Genomic DNA, 22,529 nt, shown 5'->3' on the forward strand with positions numbered 1-22,529 from the left:
TGGAAAGACATCCCCCTTTCCCCTTTCACTGTCATGTCAACGTTGCGAAATATCTTTAATTGTTACTAGCGGTAGTGCAGGGATTAGTGTCGTAACAGCTCGCTTGAGGTCAGTGTTCCAACAGATGAGACTGGATATACTTGATTTTCAAAAACTTTTTCTCTTTAGATTATCCCGTATTTTTTCCATATAATAGTTTTCTTCCTATGGATTCGATCGTGTGGGACACATCATATTCCCTATCTTGTAGCTGGACATTAGTTTGGATGAAAAAGCTCTTGTCAAACTTTTTTGTGTACCCCGTCCGTTAACGTCAAATAACTCGATACTTTCATCACAGATTGTAGTTTATTCACGGGTTTCGTTTGGTTCTTATAATAAGTGACAATGATCTCCATACACACCTTTTTTCGACAGAGATTTGGTATGTTTTTTAGGAGCTACGGACCTAGTTTTTAAGAGTTATTTTTTACATAAAGCATTTTAGAGAATATCAAAAATCATGAGAACTTGACAGCTTTGCCCTTTCCGGGATCTGAACACATCACATGACGACCAATAGCATGTCTTTGGCTGGTATAAGCATAACGGTGCGCGTAAGCCTTCAATATAAGTTTGCATTGTGATGTTGGGAAAATTCATTATCCCATTCTTTTATAATGAGAGCTAGTTTCAGTGGCATTACGAGTTTATAAGGGCACATAAAAGTTCAAAATTTGTGTAACGGTCACCAATTGCCCCCCACGGTGCACTGAGCTTGTGACACAATGCAATGCGCATCGCCTAAAGACTTCACTAAGCTCTGAATGCGGAAATATCCGTACCCTGTGATGAGACAGTTGAAACTAAACGTTGGTTTCTATACAATGTAACCAACACCTGACACCTACATTAAATATTGTATAGGTTTATTTTTTGTGGGAAAGTAATACTGTTAAAAATATGTCAATAGAATGTTCTTGCCACTCATCATGCAGTTGAAGCTCCATTGATAGTTTTATTTTCATAAACTCTTTGCCTTCTTTGTATTTCCACCTGGTTCCTGGCGACCATAACCGATTTTCGTATCGCAAAAAGCTTTTTATGTCCACCGTAGTTTTATTACCTTGTAACTGTTTAATGCGTAAAATAATCACTGTGTGGCGCCACGTAAATAGGCCTAATAGAACATTCGTAAGCGGGAATGTATTCATAAGATTGTTATAATGAATAAGCAATTTTATTATTTCAGTACAGTCACTAACAAAAAGCAAGCGAGTTTGTTATATAATTGCGTATGTATATTCATGCATGAGTCCATGTAGAGGAAGCCGCTTTTATGGATCGTGTAGAATAAAAACAGGTTGATGATCCCCAATTTCTTTCGAGAGACTATTATTGATTACTGAATATAAAATGGAGGATGGAAATTGTACTCACCTCAAAGATTATAGACCTGTAGTTTAAAGCCCACAGTCTGTCAGTACGATGATATACATACAGAATGAGAAATGATCTGAGCGATTAGAAGTATTTATTTAACAGAAACGAGACGGAATACCGAAATGAAACTTTCATAATTTGAAGAGGAAATGTAAAAAGAAAAAAGTTTTAGTATCACGCGACGTAACTCTAGCAATGATTACCACGTGAGCGTCTGTTGAAGTAAAATGGCGAATCAGCCCAAGAAAGCATTTTGTGTGCTTGACTTCCATTCCAAAAAAATCTGTGACCATTTTTCAGCCTGACTTTAAGATTAAGTTTCATAAACTTTCTCATGCGATTTAAATTCGCTTTTTCAGGTTGAGTCACCATTTTACGGCCTTGTAGGGAAACCTCTTGAGAAGGGTCTACTTGGAAAATCGAGACGCAGATGGGAGGATTTACTGAAATGGATGGTAAAGAAATATGTTTTGGAACTGTGGCTTGGATTCTGTCTGCACAGAACAGGTTCCATGTTGAATTCTGAGCGCTGAAGGTAGTTTATAATTTCTTGAGGTTTGTGGGTGTTTGTAGAATGCTTGTCTATATTTTTGTCTCTTCTTGGTTTTGTGTATCTGAACTTAAAATTGAAATGGACGTAGAAGTTGGGAATAATTTGGTTTACAACCGTCAGCACCAATTCTGCTTATAGGCAGTTTTCGCTTCGCTCTGAAGTAGTATTTACTAGAGTTTCTTTTGTCTTTTAGGGACAAAGGGTAAAGAAAGTATTGAGGCAAAACAAATGAAATATTTGAGTGGAGTGTAGTGAAGGCAGTAACGTATATAAAAGAGCGAAGTTGTAAGAAATCGATTGAAGTTTAGTGGAATGACGTATGATGTTATTGGTTGTCAAGAGATTTTTCGGATATCAAGGCACGACTACCAAATAAGTTTTATATCGGCCTGTATGGATCAGACGGAAGGAGTGACCTGGTAAGATGAAAGGAACATTTTGTGTATTCTGGGAATGTGTTCGTATCTTGAAACCAAGGAGAAGGTGGAGGGAGGATAAGCGATGGCAAAATGTATTAAACATTCTAGTTCTGAAGTCCGGAAGAAAGCTAATTAATGAGCGTGCTGTAAGAACTATTTCTATACCACACATGGGATTAGAATGGTAGAAATATCGCCCAAATCTGCAGCAGATATAAAAAATTATTTGATAGAGTCCCCGTATATTTCATTAAAACGCAATGAAATTATCGAAATTGTTACTAATTTAGTATGTAAGTACATTTATTGTTCAGCAGAAGAATAAGTATTGATTAAGACTGGGAAAATGTGTTTGGTGTCTGCAGACTATACTTTGACGTTTAGTTGCATTATTTATGTGCCTTACTGTAACAGTTCTCAGTAATGTAGGAGAAAATTAGTCTTCTGAGCCACCTCTACTTCTTAAGGTTTTTGTAATGGCTGCAAGAGCAATACAGGCTAAATTATCAATTTTCGTGTGTCTACTACGATATATTTCCGATGTCATATTATGTTGGTGGTTAATGGGTTTACGGGTGACCAAACTTCTGTGTTATTAACGAATGATGTTAGGTTTTTTGTTTACTACTGCTACTTTTGTTTAGCGACGTGCACAAGTTCACGTATAATAGATGTATAACGACGAATATCCTTTTGTTCTCATAATGTAGCCCCCGAAATGTAGGAAGTGTCATTGGAACTTAATGACTGTCGAAAAATGTGACTAGTACATGACCGAAAATTTCCACACAGTTACTTCATTCTCAGAAAACATTGGATCTTTTTTTTCTGTTCTATATAACATTAGAGTAAATTGTAGTCGGGGTGTTCAATTACGTGTTACAAACCGTTAGGAATTTCTCCCCACTTTAAATGCTGACCACTGCGTTGATCACCCCGGAAGTTCTGTATTTTCGGAACTCTGCTTCAAGGATCATTCATATATCGTTTAATGCCGCTTTTGGTCAAAACGTGTAACCGATTCGTAGCACGTGGCTAGTAAAGCATAAAGCGTACAGTCATATTTCAGGGTCTGCAAGCCTGAACAACAGAAGCTAGCCAGCCAGGATTCAACTAGCAACCATTGCTGTTTGTAGACTACTCTCTTAACACACCCACGCTTTACTGGTATCACAGCCACCGTCGGAAGATCGACCCTTGCCTCAGAGAGAGCTGTCTGCGCAAGAGAGCATTGACTTCGTTGCTGGTTACGTAAGGAGATGTATCACATCCGTAAGCTACTTTGGGATCTACGTCCGTAGATCCTGGTGCAATGGCGGCAGAGATATCGCACAATGTTAAGTTTATATTCACATTCATGCTCTGGATACTGGAGGAGAAAATAATCGATTATAATAGGTGAATATTTTACAGTTGACTTTACGAAACTTTGATGAAGTGGCTTGGTTTTGTTTACAAAAATGATTGTTGTTAAAAATGTTATTATAGTTTATTGTCTTCTGGTTTGCCTCTTCGTCTGGCTGTGTCCTAAAGTTTCGGAATAATATACCCTCTCCATCATCAAGGTTGAATTTGGGGAGGAGAAGAAAATACATCATTCATTGCATTAGGGAAACTATAAAATGAAGCAAAGGTGAAAATAACCTTAATGATGGAATTTGAATGTAAAAATAGTTTTATTTGTGACCGTTTATTTTGAGACACTGGCTTTGTTAAATTGGTCAGGTAGCTAGAATCGGAAGGTGGGATGCACAGAGAATTTTTGTCGGGAAACCTGTTGAAGAACGGTCACTTGGAGTGTCGAGAAGAAGTAGGGAGATTGAGATTAATTCTATGGAGATAGAGGGACACAGGTTCATGCCTAAAACAGACTTCTAATATTAATGCTAACACTTAGGTTCTACCGTTTAGTTTGTTTATCAAAACTAAAAGAGTTTTCGAGACACGTACACGACTTAGTTGACGCATTTTTAAAACAGTATAAAGTGTAGAGCGTAAAGAAACATACCTTATTAAAATTTTAAAAATAAAACGGGGCATGTCATATTTACATCAGTGTTATCTGCCGGATGCTAGGTTGATCTTGCCGCAAACCACAGAGAATGATGCGATCATTTATTATCTTTAAACCACAAAACCTGTCGCGAGCGGCAACAAACATGCTCTTGACCGCGAGTTAGTTTCTGCTGTGCACGGCGATTACTTTCCGGCCAGGTCAGACTTCCGCCAGCCGCTGAGATAGCCGTTTCATTGCAGCGTGATGGTATATAGACAACCGCTTTCTTACCGCGCACGTTCGTAGATTGTCACAGGTTAATACTAACCTCCCTAATAAAGGACCATACAACCATCTCCCGTTCTGGCTGTGTGCTAGCCGTTTGCATGACGAATTTCGTAATAAAGACTCTGGGACATTTTATTTTTACATAAATTCTATTTAAGTCTCTAGTAAGACAGTCGGAATTTGAAGTAATAGATAGCAGGTCGTTACGTGATGCTCTTTTTAATATAATTTCTTGTATTTGGACGCGTTTGCAACGAAATTGCAGAAAAAATGAACATATTTACTTCACCTTGTATGTCTTTCTGTCCGATTTTTCATAACTCGAAAACCACTGAACGGATTTTAATGAAATTTGATGTTAGAGAATTTTGCCATTTGTCAGAAAAATGTAGTCTTGGTTAAAATCTAAAGCAATACCGGACCTGTCACAGGAAGACCATCTGCTTCAATCGACAAATATTCTTGAATCGATTGTCATGGAGTGTCAGTATCCGACTTACAAATGGATTTGCAATATAGACATCTTGTCATAATTATCGTGATATCCATTCTTTGTGCGTAGGATACATTCTATTTATGCAGTCTATTAGAATACTTTATAATTTTATTTTAGAATTCAATTTGTTTATAATTTCATCAATTTAATGGCCCGCTATATCTCTTCCAAATTTAGTTTACCTGGGATCAGTTTTATTATCTTTATATCATTATTCATGATTCACTCATGTAATTGAAATTATTATAAACGTTTGAATTTTAATATTGTATCTTTTTTCTTAATTAAAAAGTTATTTCTAAAAGTTACATAAATATAAATATTTTTATTTGTAAGACTGAATATTTTTTTTATTGAAAATAACACGTATTTATATATATTGTTATGGGCAATAATTTACTCTTAGGGATGGGTAAGATCTGTTCCAAGACAGTGAAAACCAAATGTGTAAAAGTATAAAAGTTCTCATTGTTTATATCCATCAACTTCCCGTAGTCTGCATTACTTTTGAGGTAAATGAAAATTGCCGTTAGACTTTGATTTTCCCTCGTATTTTTTTAGTAAAAATGCGTAATTTGTAGAATTTAAAATAAATTAACTGTAAGATAAATCCTTTCTTAAATTTGATATCAATGTTTAGTGATTATCTGATCCCCCGTACAGAGAACCCTACGCAATCCAAAATAATTATTATCCTTGATAATTTTGAATCGGTAGAGGTCAGGTTACTGTGCCTTCAAAGCAAACAAGAACAATTCTGTAATATTATAATGTAAAAGTGTTTTTTCTTCTCTCTCCGTGCTTAGAATGTATAACCATGACAGCCACGTGCTTGGCTGTCAGATATCTGGAAGTAGACATGCTTAAACAGTTTATCTTTAACGTCAGAGTCCCTTGCAAAGGCAAGCCGCTAACTGACGGATGTCGACATGCCTGTGCTATACCTTGAATACAGGAACGCTGGATGGGGAGTTTCCCGTCCCCGTATTTCATATCCGAAACACCTGAACTGATTTCGATTATGTTAACGTGTAGGGTATCTGACCCAGACGTTGTCGGGTGTTTTATTTAAAGTCGTAATCGTCTAGTATAGGCCTAGACCCAACTTCCTATCACATCACGAGTTTTGTATATTTTCCCTTTTATTTAAAAATTCCGGTAACATAAAAGTGATGACTGTAAATTCCATTTATACCTCTAAGGAAACGATTGAATTTCCTCTTGTGCCAACAATAACTCCCAAGTAAATACACTGACAAAAACAACAGAGGTTCATGACAGTTGCTAGCCAGACGCAGGATGCAATTATACATGTGAGCGAATTTCATAATGAAGATGGCTGTCTTCTGGGTTGTCGCTGTGTGTGTGTGAGCATTACCTTGTGTCGGCAAGCAGGTAGCAGAATGCGAGTTGTCAAGTATAAGTTTATCGACGTTTCAGAAGTGCTCGCTAACTCGGTCATCTGGGCAATCACTCTAAACCTCAAAACTTAGGTATTTCATAATTTTTCCTTTTCGCGTCGGTCTATACTAGTCTATTCCGATGACGAAATGTCGTTAAATAAACCAAGAAGCAGGCAGTAGTCTGCTAAACATTTATAGAATCACAAGTTTTGCACATAGAGGTTTGATACAACTCGAATTAAAAATATTATTTAATACATTTATATTTTAATAAATACGTAAAACTACAATCTATTTCGCATATATTAATTAGCCATGGGGTAAAGTGGTATAATATGAAGTTACGTATTTTAAATTAAATGTAGCTTATGTTTTTAAGTGAGAATATCATATTTGTAGTATGCTAATTTTTGGTCTCTGTGTATAGTTTTTAGATTCTACCCGACTTTGAGGATATCAATTGTAGCCTTGTGTTGTAACGCATTGTAGAGTTGTAGGTCACAAGGCTTTACGCTTTAGAATCCCACAATCGATGGCACTTCCTCTAGATTTAATGTTTAAGTAAACAACTATTGAAAGCTACCGTTACTTCAATGTCTGCACAAGGGGGAATGTTATTTGAACCAACAAAGGTTTGCTTCTCATTTCCTTTTATTTGCTGATGTCGTCTTCACGTACAGAATATGAATTCCTCCAAACCGAAAGGCCGTAAGCCCCCCTCCTGGTTTTAATTATTTTTCCATAACATCTCGGTTGTACTGTCAGTCTTGTGATTGTTAAACACACCACCTACCAAGCAGACTCAGGTTCAAGATTTGGCCAGTCTGTCTGATATTGTTGAGGACAAAGGCTATCTCAGGTACGTACTTTTTCTCTACCATTTATTCCAGAATACAGTATATGTTCATTTACGTCAGTAATTTATAGTCCCATTCCATAACATGGCTTCCATAATTAGACGAGAATCGATTTATCAATTTTAACTAATATGTCCAAAGCATATTCCTTGAGTCACTTCGTTCGTGATAAAATTGTTGAGCAAAATATAAAGTAATTGCTGGAAATATAAATAGAATCGAATATTCCTGTAATTCGTGGAAAATTACAAAATATAAGATATTAGCCTTTAAATTAAAGTTTCGACTTTTATCTGAAATATTTTTTTGTCGAAGTATATTTAATATTGTAATTGCGAAGACTTGTACTTCACGTTGGGGTAGACAGATAGAAGAGGTTTTATGAGTGAAATTGTTAGTTATTTAAATTATTATTTGCTATGTAGGCCTACGGAGTTGGTGTTTGATTGCATTTTCAGTACCTGTTGTCAAAAAGGTGAAACACGTGCTTTTTTAGGAAACAGGCTGAACACCAAGGCTTCGACTACCAAGAGGGGAGAGATTTTTTTTCTTGATTACCGCGTCCAATTTAATGCGAAGGGCAAGAAATAATGGATCTATACCTCCACTTCCGTTTATGTCCTCATTGTTTGGTTCTTGGCAAGTGCCAAGTGAACATGGACGTAGAAAGCCGCAGAATTTCTCGAACGCGTTCGCAACTAAAAGTTGAAGGAAGGGAACGTATTGGTTTTGTTCTATCAATCTATTTTTCTAAATACAACTCAAGAATAGCTGAACAGATTTTTGTAGATTTTGGTGTTGGGGTTTTTTTACTAAACTTTGTCGGCAAAGTTTAGTTTCCTTTACAGTCCGACAACAATAACAGGATGTTTGCTGGGGAATCCCCGCTTGAAAAATCCCCAGCCAGCTGCGCAATACATGGGGAATCATCTGTGATCACATAGTCCGCCCACGCAAAGGTGCATAATTGACGTCACACGCGCCATTTGCAAACGTCAGATTGTATTGACTGTGTTTGGCTTACGTGTTTTAACACAGTTTTCCCTATTTTCCCAGAAGAAATACTTTGAGAAACGTAAGCGAGGAATTATAACTTCTTTGTGCGGGATTGGTGTTAAGAAATGCATTATCATGAGCTAGTCGACACCCGTTTGAAACTGATTGTAATAATTTTAGTCAGGGAGATCGTGTTCACAGACATACAGATTGGCTAGAAATGACCTGATGTTTGAGGTCTTAAAAGACAGAAAATCTTTCCATCCTCTTCTGTCATATCTTATGATGAAATATAGTAAAACGTGACTTAGTTCAGAATGTATTAGACTTATTGCCTTAGGGATCTTTTAGTATTCAACTAGACCGAAAATAATAGTTGACTACAATACAGATCAAGCTTGGTGAACGTGTTGTTTGATTTGTCTGCATTTTGAACGGTGTATTTATTTCCATTTCATTGTCGAATGAAATTTGCATTAGTAATGGACACAAGAATCCCATGAAATTAATTCTTGGTGTAATGAATTGGCGAACTTCTTCACTTCCTCTTCGTAAAGACCTTTACAACGTACCATAGTATAATTTTTTAGTTAAAAATATTTAAATGGGAGGAGAGCAGGTCACGATATCGCTCATGAGAAGGGTGGAGAAGACTGGGCAAGACTGTCTTTACAGTACCGCTGAGGCTACTGGCATCAACGCGTAAAAGTGAGTTGTAAGTGGGATGAGGAGACGTAGCTAGCAACGTCTTTTTAAAGACAAATTGGCGAGTCCGTAAACATGTCACGAATCTGAACTCGACACCCGGTCAGGTCAAAATAGTTGATGTTATAAAATAGCTATGTTGAGTTGGTTTGCCGCGTAGCACTGCCCAGAGCTCGAGAGAAAGGGTTGAACACTTAATTTGTGTCTTACAAACACTACTAATGCATATAGAGAGTAGAAATTTTATTTTAAACATATGTTTTACATTCGAGTATAGTAACGGATTGGTTTCTTGAAAGCTTTTCGCTAAACTAATGTTTGTTACATGAAAATTAATTTCCTATTTCTTTAAAGGAGGCGATTTGATTTGTGATTAAAGAATATGCCAAATGCAGACAAAGATTTTGTAAGGAATTCTGAAGGGAGAAAACACTTGGGGAAGTCGGCGTTGATAGTAAGATGATAGTAAGATGGACTTTAAAGAAATAGGGTGTGAATTTGTCTCCTGAATTAATCTGACTTAGGGTAGGTTCTGTTGGTGGGCTGTTGTGAATATGGTAATGAAAATTCAAGCTTCATAAAAATACGCTAATGACTTGAACAGCTAAAATACTATATTTTGTGGAGTTTATTATTTAAAGTAGTTATGTTGATATTTATCTCGAGAGACTGAAAGGGAATTATTTCCGCTGAGGATAGTCTGTGATGTGACCAGAATTTGAATTGATATTCGTGCAATTTGTTTAAAAATACAATAAACCTGATTTGTGTGGACTTCTCTGTCACATATTAAGTATAGAATTTAATAACCGCATTGTATTCTTGCTATTGTGATGTTTTACGATTCCCAGAAGACAACGCTCGTTATGATTAGTAATGTTGAATCCCGTACACCGTTGAAATAAGTGGATAAAAGGGGTATTTTGTGAATACAATAATGAACCTTGTGGTATCATAGGATGTGAGAAGAATAGCTTGACTAGATGAGACATTGCCAGCTTCTCAGTGAGAACTGTGGTTTATGGAGTTGATGAAAATATAACAACCACCTTTTCAGAACTAGTCTTCATGAGTTAATTTATATTTGTACTTACTGAAACTCGGTGTCACATTATTTTATATTGGGACAAATTATCTGTCTGAAGAATTGCATATGCAATATATCATAACTGTATAACTGATAGGCTGTTAATTGGGCAGGGATTGTAATTCCCAGTCTTTCGGCGGAAGTAGATACGAATCGCAATGTGCAATTTATTGAGAGGCAGAGTAAAAATGTCTCTGCTACATATAGTACTCTCAACGCTTTTCGAATATCGCATAGAACAAAAATTCTTAGTAGATACAAAATACATTTATAAACTCTGATGAAATTCCTTTCTTAAATTAAGCTCAAGTCCTTGGATGTAACCTCCGATAATTTGGAAGAATTTTTATTCTGACTCCTTGTGTCCCCTCACAGCGACGCATCCGATTAGTTATCACTCCTTCTTTATATTCGACGGGCGCTCGGTTCAAATTTCGGCATGGACAACAGATGTCTTGACTGTTTGACGCTGTTTTCCTCAGTGCTCCAGGTAAATACGTGGATAATACCTTAAATTAGTCCATGACATTTCTGATCCATGGATTTTATAATTTAGTATCCATCGTGTTATTCGATGCTATATGGCCGGAGCTACTGAATGCGTCGTTAAATAATCCATAAATAAAATATTTTATCGTTTCAGGTATCTGGTCCCATTGAATGACCTCTTTACTACATAAGAGAAAACAAGTGGGCAGCATAATTTTACGAGCAATGTTAGAAATGTGGAGTGAATCGGCAAATATCTTACAGGGTTAAAAGGTTTTGTAGAATTGGAGACTTCACTGCATGCAAGTACGCTTTAGTAAAAAGTCTTTATAGGCGGCTACAATAGGGCTCTTCCCTGTATTACTTCACGTCTCCCGCCTCCTTCCCCGTCACAAGCAAGCGAGGGACGCCACAGACTGAATAGTCTTCCTATAGATTGGTTCCGCTGGCCATGGTACCACCACACTTCATCCGTTCCCGTTAGAAGTGCTCTATTGTTTTATGGATTTAGTCATTTATTTCACGAAACGGAAAAGAAAATTGCAAATTAAGTTCCCGAAATTTCCATTTGGCCTGTAATTAATTTTTTCTTCCCTCTTTTGTCAGACACATCTCTTTTGTGTAAGGATAGGGAAACAGGAGTATTCCAGCAGAGACGGCATTGACTGTGGCAAAGATTAAAGAGAAACGCTCAGGAATTGCATTTCTCTGGGTTGAGGTCACGTGTCGTCACGTCCGGTGTACGTTGTTAATCATTTTATATACACCCGGAATTCAAATCATGACATGATTTTTAAATGAAGTTTTTGTAAGAATGTTCGTTTGACCCCGAACTGAAGTTTGCTGACCGTTTAATCTTCAGGTTTTGGACTGCTGGCTCTTTTAATTACTCACACCTGTCCTTTGTCGTTAAAGAGTTATGTTTTCAAATTAATACCTACTTAGCCGGTTATAATGGCCGCACGGTGTGGGGTGTGGGTCTTGATCGCTCGAACACTTGGGTCGTGGGTTAGAAACTCACTGGAGACATGGGTATTTGGGCATGTCTGCGTTGTGCTGTAGATACCTTGAGGAGGACTTGTAATTGCCTTACCAATTTGCTTACTAATTGCCTTAAATAAGCCTTACCAAATGTCTAAATGGAGTAAGAATGTGAGAGGGCCAAGGTCCTTCAAGCCACCGGGTAAGTGTACAAGGTTTTAGACTGCATGTGTGGGTTTATGAGCTCATCTTATCAGTCTTCCTTGGATAATGCTGAACCATGCACTCGATATGAAGATGTATTGCGGTACATCTCGGTGTCAGTTATTGATTGTAATCTTGGACATGGTTGTTAACGTTTCGGAGGAACCTGTCGCCTTCGTCTTGAGGGTGTCCTGTGCAACCATCCCGAATTTTTCTGAAAATCACGTTGCATAACGTAAAGTGTTTACTGATCGCAGTTTGTGTCACTAAAATATTTTGACATTACAGATATTGGTATTTTACATTTAGTTTATATATCTAATGACTAATATAATGTAATTCGAGAAACTGCATACAGCTATAAATGTAAAACTTAGGCCAGGAATGGGTTTTGGTTGACCCTTTGACTTTATTTCAAGCTGTCTTTATTTAATAGACCATCGTCAACTTGTGTGGTACTCGGGTAGTTTTTGAGAGATGAATTAATATCTTTGAGATCAACGATACTTTTGTCAATGGTGATCTTCTGGACTATGAGGCCGTGTGGACTTTTAGTATTATCAGCGTTTCGAAGAAACGTATTGTCTCCATCTTCAGGGCATCGACATCTTCACCACCCTGAGAACCTCACATCTTATTCAACGCTGTTTTTCTTGCGAGATATGTTAAACTGAAATTTAAGATTAAATTATAAAATAGGAGATGGCTGTCTTCTGGGTTTTAGCGCCGTGTAGCGTGATGGAAATTTACCATAGCTTTTACCAGACCACACGGCGCAACAACCCAGAAGGCCGCCATCTTCACACTCCGCCGTCAGAACCTCAAATACTGATTATAAAACACTTTAATTAAATAATATAAAATCTGTATTTATAGAAAAGACATTTGTAGAAATCTGTCAGTTCATAAGATCAGGTTCAGGTTTCAGTATTATCATATAAAAGCACTGATCACTTACCTTGGTCTAGAACCAAAGTTAAGAAAGAGTCTAGCAAAGGAACGAATTGTTCGTGTCTGTGAATAAACTTTATGCAGAAGTATTTTGTTCACCATGTTACTCTGATGTTATAATATACATCTCGTAAACAATCCATTTGCGCTAGTTGAGGCTTTCACTTCGTGCCACACGCTGCTGCATACATAGTTTAATAACAGGGAAACTGCGAAACGACCACTTATCTTATTTATTTCCCACCTTGTTAATGTTTTAACGCCATTGCTGTGAGTACAGTAATGGGATATGTTGTCCTATAGTTTTTAACAATACAGAACTGTATACGTCAGATCCGCCTCAAATTACTGAAGTGAAGAGAACATTACATGTGTTCTGTTTTAGTGACACTGAAGATCGAACATGTACCACACTTACTTTATAAGTGCTCTTTGTCTGCGTCGAGGAAAGAAAAACAATTCTATAAAAATAACTGAGGATTTCAATCCCATGTGCGTTACTTCTGTTAAAACGCTCGTAAATACAGTGAATTGTGTGATTATTTTATGCTGTAACGTTTTTACAGTTACATTTGAAGTTTGTCATGGCTATAAATTAGCTTAGGAGATAAAAGACTAGTTACGCTGTATACACTACCTAATTTATTAGGTAATTTTCCAAACATTGACATCTATAAGACAGCTGTAACCGTGTAGAATATAATAATAATATGGGAGAGCACAATTAAATTAAATTAATATATAATCACATAGAAAGGTAGGCTGCCTTTAAGCAGGCGTGGATCATTAGTACAGCATTAAGCTGACTGGATTTTTTAGCATATCTAGACAAATGTGTGATGGGTCACGCTGTAGCGTCATCATCATTTAGCCGTAATGGTATTCAACCTCTTGCTGCCCAGAGACAGGCATTCGAAGTTGTTAGAAACACGAATCATATGAATAGGGAACAGAGCTTTGAAGCACAGTGGTCATTATGCCTACCACGTGCTTTAACTGCATTTTTCTCACACAGTCTTTTATGGATTTAGTATGATTTGTAGAATAAACAGTGTTTAATGAAGGACAAAACCCTGAGGACGAGGACGAAGATGGTTCTCGAAGCTTTGGTGTTTTCTTCATTAAGCCATCTTACACGGCTGGTAGCCAGAGAAGAATTAATCGCCGTGAAGGCTTCGGATCATAAACAGAGTTTATTGTTTATTATTAAACAATTTATCTTTATAATTGTGTTGAGTTTTCTTTGTGATAGTGACTGAATTCGTAAATATTATTTAGATGCTCTACGAACCTTAGAGACAATCTGAACTTACATGTGCTTTGTATTAACTTTATGGAGTCTCTGTAATAAATTAGAATTTACGTATTTATTCATTTTATTGAGTAACGAACTGTGTTTTGGAGAAAGTCGTGCCTTTTTGGAACAGATTCTATTTTTCAACACTTTTCGCCAGAGAGATAGTTGCCCATCCATTTACAGTGCGTCATATATCCTTAGTTTGATGTTGCTGTTCGTCCCCGTGACTTCAGATTCTCGATTTGGTCCATCGTAAAGAAATTACTTACGCGACCGCCTTTGTACTAGCCCCTCAGGAATGTCAGGACAATCTCCCAAGAGACTGCTTGAGAAACCCATAATGACGTGGCAAGATAATATTAAAATTGGTCTTATAATAATAGTTTATGGCGTAGACAGGATTTATCTGGTTCAGAGTAGGGACCAAAGGCTGGGTCTTGTGAACACGGTAATAGACCTTTTGCTTCCGTAAAAGGCGGATAATTGCTTGAGTAATAGACTGACTATTATCTTTCATTAGAAGTGCTCTGCGCAGTTGAGTTAGCTCATATGAGATGATTCATTTACACAATCTGTATCTGAAGTTACAACAAGTGGATTACTTATGATGCTGACTTTTCAGTGAAGTCCAGTATCTGGTAACATTCATTCCAAGCGACGACTTAACGTGCTTTGCGGATGTTTGTGGAAGTCACGTTTGTTGAGTACCGAACCAGTGAGTGGTGAGACTATTGGAGTTGGTAGACGTAAGAATAAAGCCAGTGAGCATGCGGTTTTAGTGGTATTTACAGTATAAGCGCGTATGTTTGGAGAGATATCATCGTATAGTACATTCTTGTGTTTTATATATAACGCGTAGCTTTCATAACTGGTCCGTTTATGACTACCGTACAGTTTGACCACTAGGAATTCTGTGTTCGGATGTCAGTCTAGGTCAATACTCTTAGCTGTGCGGTTTCTTGTCCAGTTTTATAGTTCATTACTTACAACTGATTTCCTTGAAATTGTTTGCGATCAAATTGAATTTAATGTTCTGTGTATATGATATGCAGATTGGTTTTTGTGAGTTTCGGTTAAATACTTTTTGTTTTAGGTTATAAATACGACTAGAACATGGGAATATGTGAGGTGGTACTTAAGAAACCGGGTAACAAATGTATTTCAACGTATGCCGTGGACTATACACTCCCCTATTTTGGTCAGTTTTTCTTCAAAATCAAGGCCCTCTGAATCTATGTTGTTCTGTCATCAATTTTTGATAAACATCTGAGGCACTGTAGAAGAATGAGAACTGTTTAAAACGTATGTTTATGCATTTAGGCGAGAATTGTAAAAAAGTAAAAAAAAAATTGTAAATCACTCGTTTGTGTTGCTTGTAAGAAGTAAAATGGGCAAGTCGTAAATCGTATGTTAAAGAGATGTGATTGTTTGATGTCTAAGGTCCTCACGGCGGCAAGTTTGAAGGTGACTGTGTTCTGAGTTGTTGCGCCGTATAGTCTGTTAGACGTTTCAGATGAACTATCGCCCCGATGACTGAAGCAGCAAGCACCTCTGAAACGTCGGTAAATTTATACCAGACTATGTGCCACATTAACCCAGAAGACAGACATCTTCATCTTCGCAATAAGTTCGTAGTATTTTTAATAAATTATATTTATTTTTAAGCCGGTTACCCGGAAGTAGATAACAAAGAATGAATGTGGCCCCTGACCTTAAAAGGTTGAGGAGACCCGGTTTAAGAGATTTCCGGCACGTGCTACTGAATTGTTTCTTGATGGTCGGTTCTTTCTCCAGAAAACAGCTTCTCACAATTTTCAGGGAAATGGACACAGTGGTCGTTTGTAGGCATCAGGCTTCGTGATTATAAACTGATCGGACCGGAGAAGGGACTTGGTGTTTTACAAGTGAATGCTGTCAGTTCGGAACAACAAACCAGTGTTTCATGATTTCTTGTCTGCCTGTTTCACCAGACGGCGGACTGTCTTAATACCGTTACTCAGTCTACCTGCTTACAGCGAAGTATTATCTCTTTTAAGTGGAACAAACTTGCCCAGCCACATATCCAGCAACGCGACATGAAAAGTTTTCACATCGAGTTATCAAATGATACATATTTGAATATGTCTGAATCTGAAGTTTTCTTTGTACTATGTTGGGATCCGTGGTATTATTACCATATGACCAAGTTCATGTCTTTCAATTTGCCTTTTTTTTGGTTTTTATTCTATAATGTTTTGATGTAGTGATATTACACATAATGGTATCCCAAACTGTTTCATTCTTTGTTGTCCACGGATTTTACTATGCAGACATGAATACCAATCTTAAGATCCCGTTAAGTGTATGATATCAGGACGCGACTTCTAATTTTAGTGTAACTTGAAGTGGTATAATGATGTCTATATATATGACTTCACGGATATTTTTTTTGTTTTAAGTAATTTTGTTAAATATTATGCATAAAAGATTACTTCTAGGCGTCTAGACACGCCCAGTTAAATAACCATGCAGATATTTAGGTACGAGAAATCTAAATCATGTCTGTTTTCCTTCGCGGTCGGAAAAAAAAAGTAGGGGAAGTACAATCATATTATATGTTACAAGTTTGTATGTAATGAAACTTCAATATTTGCGATAACATCTCATACCATATTAGCGGGCGTAACTTCTAGAATTTGACATTTGTAACAAAAATGAATACGTTAAATGTTGATTGGATCAATATGAAATGTTTTGTGGGTTGTACTGAAGTCGATATCTGTTTCCACAAGACTCTTTTATACGCGTAAGTTTGTACACTGTACGTAAAGTAACAGAACTTTTCGTGTTAATACCTGTTGCTTAAATATGTCTTCGGAATAAGAAGAAACTTGGATATTAAGGAGGACTTTTCGTACGAGGATGATTAAGATTTTACCTGAATTTATTATCGTAGCAAGACAATTCATCGTCTCGCAAAACATAAACACAAAGTAATAAACAGTTGTGGTATAAAATAAACCATTGTTATTTCATTTGACACTAATTTTATTTTTTACTCCTGTTTTAATCAATTCTTTAATCTCTTCAACTAAAATGGTTTTAATATATTTCTTAATTATGTAACAAAATACTCGACGTGAAGACACCATTTTACACGACTTACAACACCAACATTCCACGAAGCAAAACAGTTATTTTTTATCGTTTAGCAAAATTTTAATGTACATACCTCAAATGCTTCAGGTCACTTTAATTGTAAAATACAATATTACCAAAGTCAGTTTTCTTCACATGTAATATAGTACATCTTTACGATATTGTAACATCGAAACATGTAGCTGTATTTTCTGTTACTAAACAAAATAATTTGTTATGAGTGACAGAACATATACATTCGTTTTCAGGATCCATACAAGCATTTAATTTTACCTCGCTTGTTGTGCTATTTAACAACTAAATTTTATCGTATTTGGTCTGTCTGATGTTTTCAATTAAAAGTAGCATTCATTGTACGTACTTGTTACTGACGATCAGACAATAACTAATGCTTATATTGCAACTGCTGTAAGTCCTTTGTTACAAATGCCATAGTTCACACACAGTACATGTGTTCGATTTTCATTTTCATTTTACCACACATTGCTATTCCCAGATAAAAGCGTAAATTTATTAAAGACAAAATTGATTTATGGTAACTAGAAATTTATTGGCTGGTTTAGTTTCTTTGTTGTTTTAATTATACAGGTACTCGCATGTGCGAGACGGTAGCAGGAATTGTATCGTGGGTATAACCAACCAAACTGTGACCGGTAGAATGTTGAAACGTAAGATGATTCAGAACAATATTTTGTGGAAATGAAATAAGAGTTACGTAGTCCAAAGATTTAGGTAATAGGACAGCCTATTCCGTGACAGGATTGATATATTCATTTGAACTGCAGGTTGCATTTTGCTGAGAAATTTATAATTGGACCCCTTGAGGATTGTGTGCTCGTATTTGGCTCGTGCTCGCTTGGTTAGTTAAGAATAGAAGAAACAATTTATGTAGGCTTACTTGAAGTCAGACAACTACAGAATGTCCGAAAAAGCAGCAACTTTGGTGGTCTTTTTTCATTCGGTTGCTCACAGGTGTCATCTGTACCACTAAGCTGACGGTGGTCATTTTGAACACCTGCACTAGATCAAATAATTCACCAAGAGCCAATGCTATCCTGTGTAATGTTTTAGTTTATTAAAATGTGTAATTCATTCACTGAATGTGTGTACGTATCTATTTTGGACGTTCTGTATTTTCGTCATATGGGTTATTGGCTAGGCCTCCTGGGCTTGTCAATAAATTATTTCCTTTTATGGGTCACGAATGTCCACCGTATTTATAAAAGCTAGGCCAGTTGAGCCTAGTTCACATTTTTACACCTTATTTCCCCAGATTCATTTTTAAAGGACCTTTGCGATCTAAATTGTGTATGAATTTTATGTTTTCTCTATTCGTCCTTTATGTACTGCCCGTTTCATCCCACTTAATTTAATTCACCAGGTTCACAATTAAATAAAACTTACAATAACATGACAGTGTAACGTGAGTGAAGTAATGTAGGCCAAGTTATGATCATTTAGGTCTGCAACATTTATTTGTAACTTGGTATTGAACTAAATACAATGTTTACTTGTTGGTAGATTCCACCGTTCCGAAGGAACATACTTTCTTCATTATCAGCCCTGAACGTTGCTTCATTATTTCCGGATTCAAAGGATTGAGATGTATAAAGTATATTATGGAACATTCAGTGTGTTGCAGACGTTCGAAATTTGCTTACGAACGTTCGGTGGCTGGTTCTTGTAAACTTTCAGAATACATGGAAAGTTGGAAATTTCTTGTCCAGCCAATCGATTATCAATTTCTCGTGAAGAAAGACTTTGCATAGGAATGTAATCGTTGCTTCGTTCTCTATTCCTGCAATGACAAAGATAATATCCCAGAAGACAGAAGTTGCAAGCAAGAAGATCTTTCTCTTGGATTCCGGAAATTTTTTGTAGCTTTTTTTAATTAATTTTAGAGTGTGTCGTTAGTGAAATAACGAAGCGCGCATTTTGACGTGCCAGAACTTGGCTGGAAAAGACGAATTCACGCTGTGTTATTGACTCAACATGATTCGATTTACGAACAGAGAATATCTCTGTGCATTTGAAAACTTTTGATCGGTCCTCGCGAGGGTGAATATTTTGATATGTGTTATTTAATAACCATGCGCTGAGCCTATAATTTATCGGTTCCCATTTGTATCACATCTTATAGTGAAAGTTTAAGGATCATCCGAGGGTAAATTATAAAGCTTATTTTACAAAACTCATGAATAATTGATACTTGTAGCTTGAGTGGTTTTGTGTTTAACTTTACAGCGATTATAATTCCGACACATATCATTAATTAGCAAATAAGCGTGACTCAGTGACATGCATGCAGCTATGATTAGCCCAGATTGATCGATTTAGATTAACCGTCATGTTGATAATTTACTTACTGATTATTCATGACGACACATGTTAAAAAAATAGCAATTTTAGTAAGAAACACAAAACAATTTTATGATAGATTGTTATCCGTATTTATTCATTTCGAAACATTTTCTTCGCATAAGAAGAATTTTAAAAGGGTGTTGTAATTACAACTCATGTAATCAGTGGATGGTCTGTAATGAACTTCTTTTGGTGCTTAGTTCTACTTATCTGTATTTTAATTTACAGAAACGTGCATATTTATCAGACATGAGATTTTAAATGTTCTGATTATTCAGTGCTTGGTTTCCGTCTCGTAATTTTCTTAACGTTTTGTAACTGCACATGGGCACGTTTTCTAGTTATTCGGATATATGGAATTAAAAGTCCACGTGAGGATACGTATCTTACGTCATGCATGTATCAAAGCGTGCTCTTTCTAAACTGCAAAAAAGAGTAAATTGCATTTCAGCGATACGAATTCATTGCAGACTTATTTTGCAAACTCCGCTGTGAATCTGAATACAGGTTGACTGTTTTGTACTAGGTTTTCTTTTATTTCCGTTGCTTTGTTAATATACTTGCCCTTTCTTTTCCAGCGTATCCGATTAGTATGCAAGAAGCAATCCTGAGAGTTACTTGAGATTAGTGATCAATGGGTTTACAGCAGCAAGCAAGGAAGCAAGTGTTATTATTTCCTACCTGGTCCGATCGATCCACTTCTTTTACTCTCCCTTATCTTGTTTTACAGTCAGAGTAGTAGGCGACTGCCAGCAACTTGGCTGGCAATTGTATTAATTTCATGCAGGTTATAGCTGTTAGGATGTGATGAATGACGAAGTATGCTTTTTATTTTCTAAACAAATAAGAAAGGGACATTACAGCCACACGATGAGAGTTTTACATGCCACTCGGGAGGAAACAATGACACTGTATTTGCAATTAAACCATTTGCAAGACAATGAATACCTTGTGTTGTTCTCATAGGACGCCGACCTCAGTTTACAGACTCATTCTACATCTTTGCCTAATTTATAAAGATTTTTTTTGTGTGTGTTAGAATCGCCGTGTTCTTCTTTTTCTTTAGCTGTTTTTAAAACAGTTTCCATTTCGTGTTCTGTTTTTTTGGATTTAACATTTGTAAGATTCGAAACTTTCACGGAATTTGATACATTCAAAACTTTTCTGGTCATCAGTCAGAAGCATTCCTGTGACTGGCTGACCCTCCCATCAGTCTGCTGGTGGAGGTAAATACGATTTTGGAAACGTAAATTGACTCTGTACTAACGTCGCCCGGAAGACTCTTTGATGAGATTTACTTATGGAGATGGTTGCCTTTTGGGTTGTTGCGCAGTGTAGTCTGCTCTTTGGTTTTTGGTTGATCTCCTTGGATGGAGGTTCGGTCCATCGCACGCCCTGAACTTACACGTCACGGCACAGTATCAGAACACCGACGGTAAATATCAATGCCTCGAATGTCGTTTGAACCCACGATTTCAGTATTTTAGCAGTCCAAGACGTAAACCGCTCGTCCCCCCCCCCCCCTATCCCATCTTTTAAAAGTAATTATTTACAAACGTAACCTAGTATTTTCGTAAAACAACTTCTCCTTCATTCATTTAGTGTAGGTGTACGTTACTCTCTCTGTCTTATACGGAGTTCATAACGGTTTTTCAAAAACAGCTCTTCGATATTGCTATTCGATTAAGTAGTAATGAATTTGTAATTAGTTTAAAAGCTTAACTTGGTGAGTACAACGGTTATTTAATGGTAACACGTTTGTTTGACTAACGTGTGTTCATACGTAAAGAAAGGTAATGGGTCATCAGGATTTACTTTAATTTAAAATGTTCGTCATATTTACTTTTGAGGTTTATCTACTCTAGCCACTTAGTAATGTCGTGGGTTGTTACATTAAAGAAAACTTTACCAAAGAATGTGACTTTCATTAAGATGAGACTCACCCATGAATTCGTCGTTTGTGCCTCAACGGTTGCATGCCGTTCGTTATCCTACCAGTATCGGGCAATGGACGAATATTTCCCGGTGTTCTTCACATAAAAACACTTCTTCCATACAGAATATTCATAGGACCTGTGCGATGTATTTCCTGCCGTTTGTATAATGTAAGCAATGTTTTATCATTTCACATATGCTTTAGAACTGTACAATCATCAGTCACCGTACAACATTTCGTAATTAATTAAATACATCTTTCGACCATATATTTAATCGTTGATTTCAATTTCACTGTTACATTTGTTTCCTTCTGAAGCCAATACGTTTTTCGTACTTGAAGATATTTTTTTGCGGTAAATCATTCAGGATATGTCGTTTACATTTTACATGGTTCTCTTTAGGCATCCTCATTATTTTTCATGATTATCTGCTGTTCAGCAAAGGGGACGTTTATTAATAGTAATGTTATTATAACTTCTGACAGAGTATTTCTGGTAATCGCTGATAATTGTTTTAGTCTGTAGATTAGAAACTTGTTTTTCTCCAAATGACTCAAGCTTGAAAGTGTTAACGGCAGTGAATCTACGCCTATTTGACATACAGACTTCTAAGAGACTGCATTAGGACTTGAGGTTCTCACAGCGGTGAGTATGAAGATATCCGTCTTCTGGGTTATTGCGCTGTGCGCAATAACCCAGAAGACGGATATCTTCAGACTGCATTAGAACTGTGAGATATGAAGCCTGTACTGTATTTCTCAAAAAATCTGACAGTCTAATGGTATTCCGTTTTTAAAACTTCACATGTTTACATTAGCTTAAAAAATTAGGCGTATATTTTTGTGTTGGCAATTGCGTGCGAATAATTTCTTTGTGAAGACTGAAATACTTCCTCCCCGATAATTACCTGAATGAGATTTATGCCATGTTTGTTCTTTTACAAGCTTTT

At 36.6% G+C, this 22,529-nt stretch overlaps 2 protein-coding genes across 4 annotated transcripts in view; both read left to right on the top strand.

Moving 5' to 3' along the window:
- Positions 1 to 5,350, top strand: part of LOC110827976 (Autophagy-related 16) — a 154,058-nt gene extending 148,708 nt beyond the window's left edge. The window contains exons 9-10 of one of the 2 annotated variants that reach the window (XM_087355472.1): positions 1,782 to 1,957; positions 3,464 to 5,350. In XM_087355472.1, the coding sequence (XP_087211598.1) occupies positions 1,782 to 1,955 (174 nt within the window). In that variant the 3' untranslated portion in view covers positions 1,956 to 1,957; positions 3,464 to 5,350. Of the gene's footprint in view, positions 1 to 1,781; positions 2,046 to 3,463 lie in introns of those variants that run through there. The other variant, XM_087355471.1, reaches the window with a different exon arrangement.
- The window catches only part of LOC147872800 (autophagy-related protein 16-1-like), a 308,552-nt gene that overhangs the window by 132,730 nt on the left and 153,293 nt on the right, over positions 1 to 22,529 (top strand). The gene's annotated exons all lie outside the window — the stretch shown is intronic.

Source organism: Zootermopsis nevadensis, unplaced genomic scaffold, assembly GCF_977971745.1.
Source record: "Zootermopsis nevadensis isolate Lab colony 2312 unplaced genomic scaffold, Znev_1.0 Znev_ptg000024l, whole genome shotgun sequence".
NCBI classification, from domain to species: Eukaryota; Metazoa; Arthropoda; class Insecta; order Blattodea; family Termopsidae; genus Zootermopsis; species Zootermopsis nevadensis.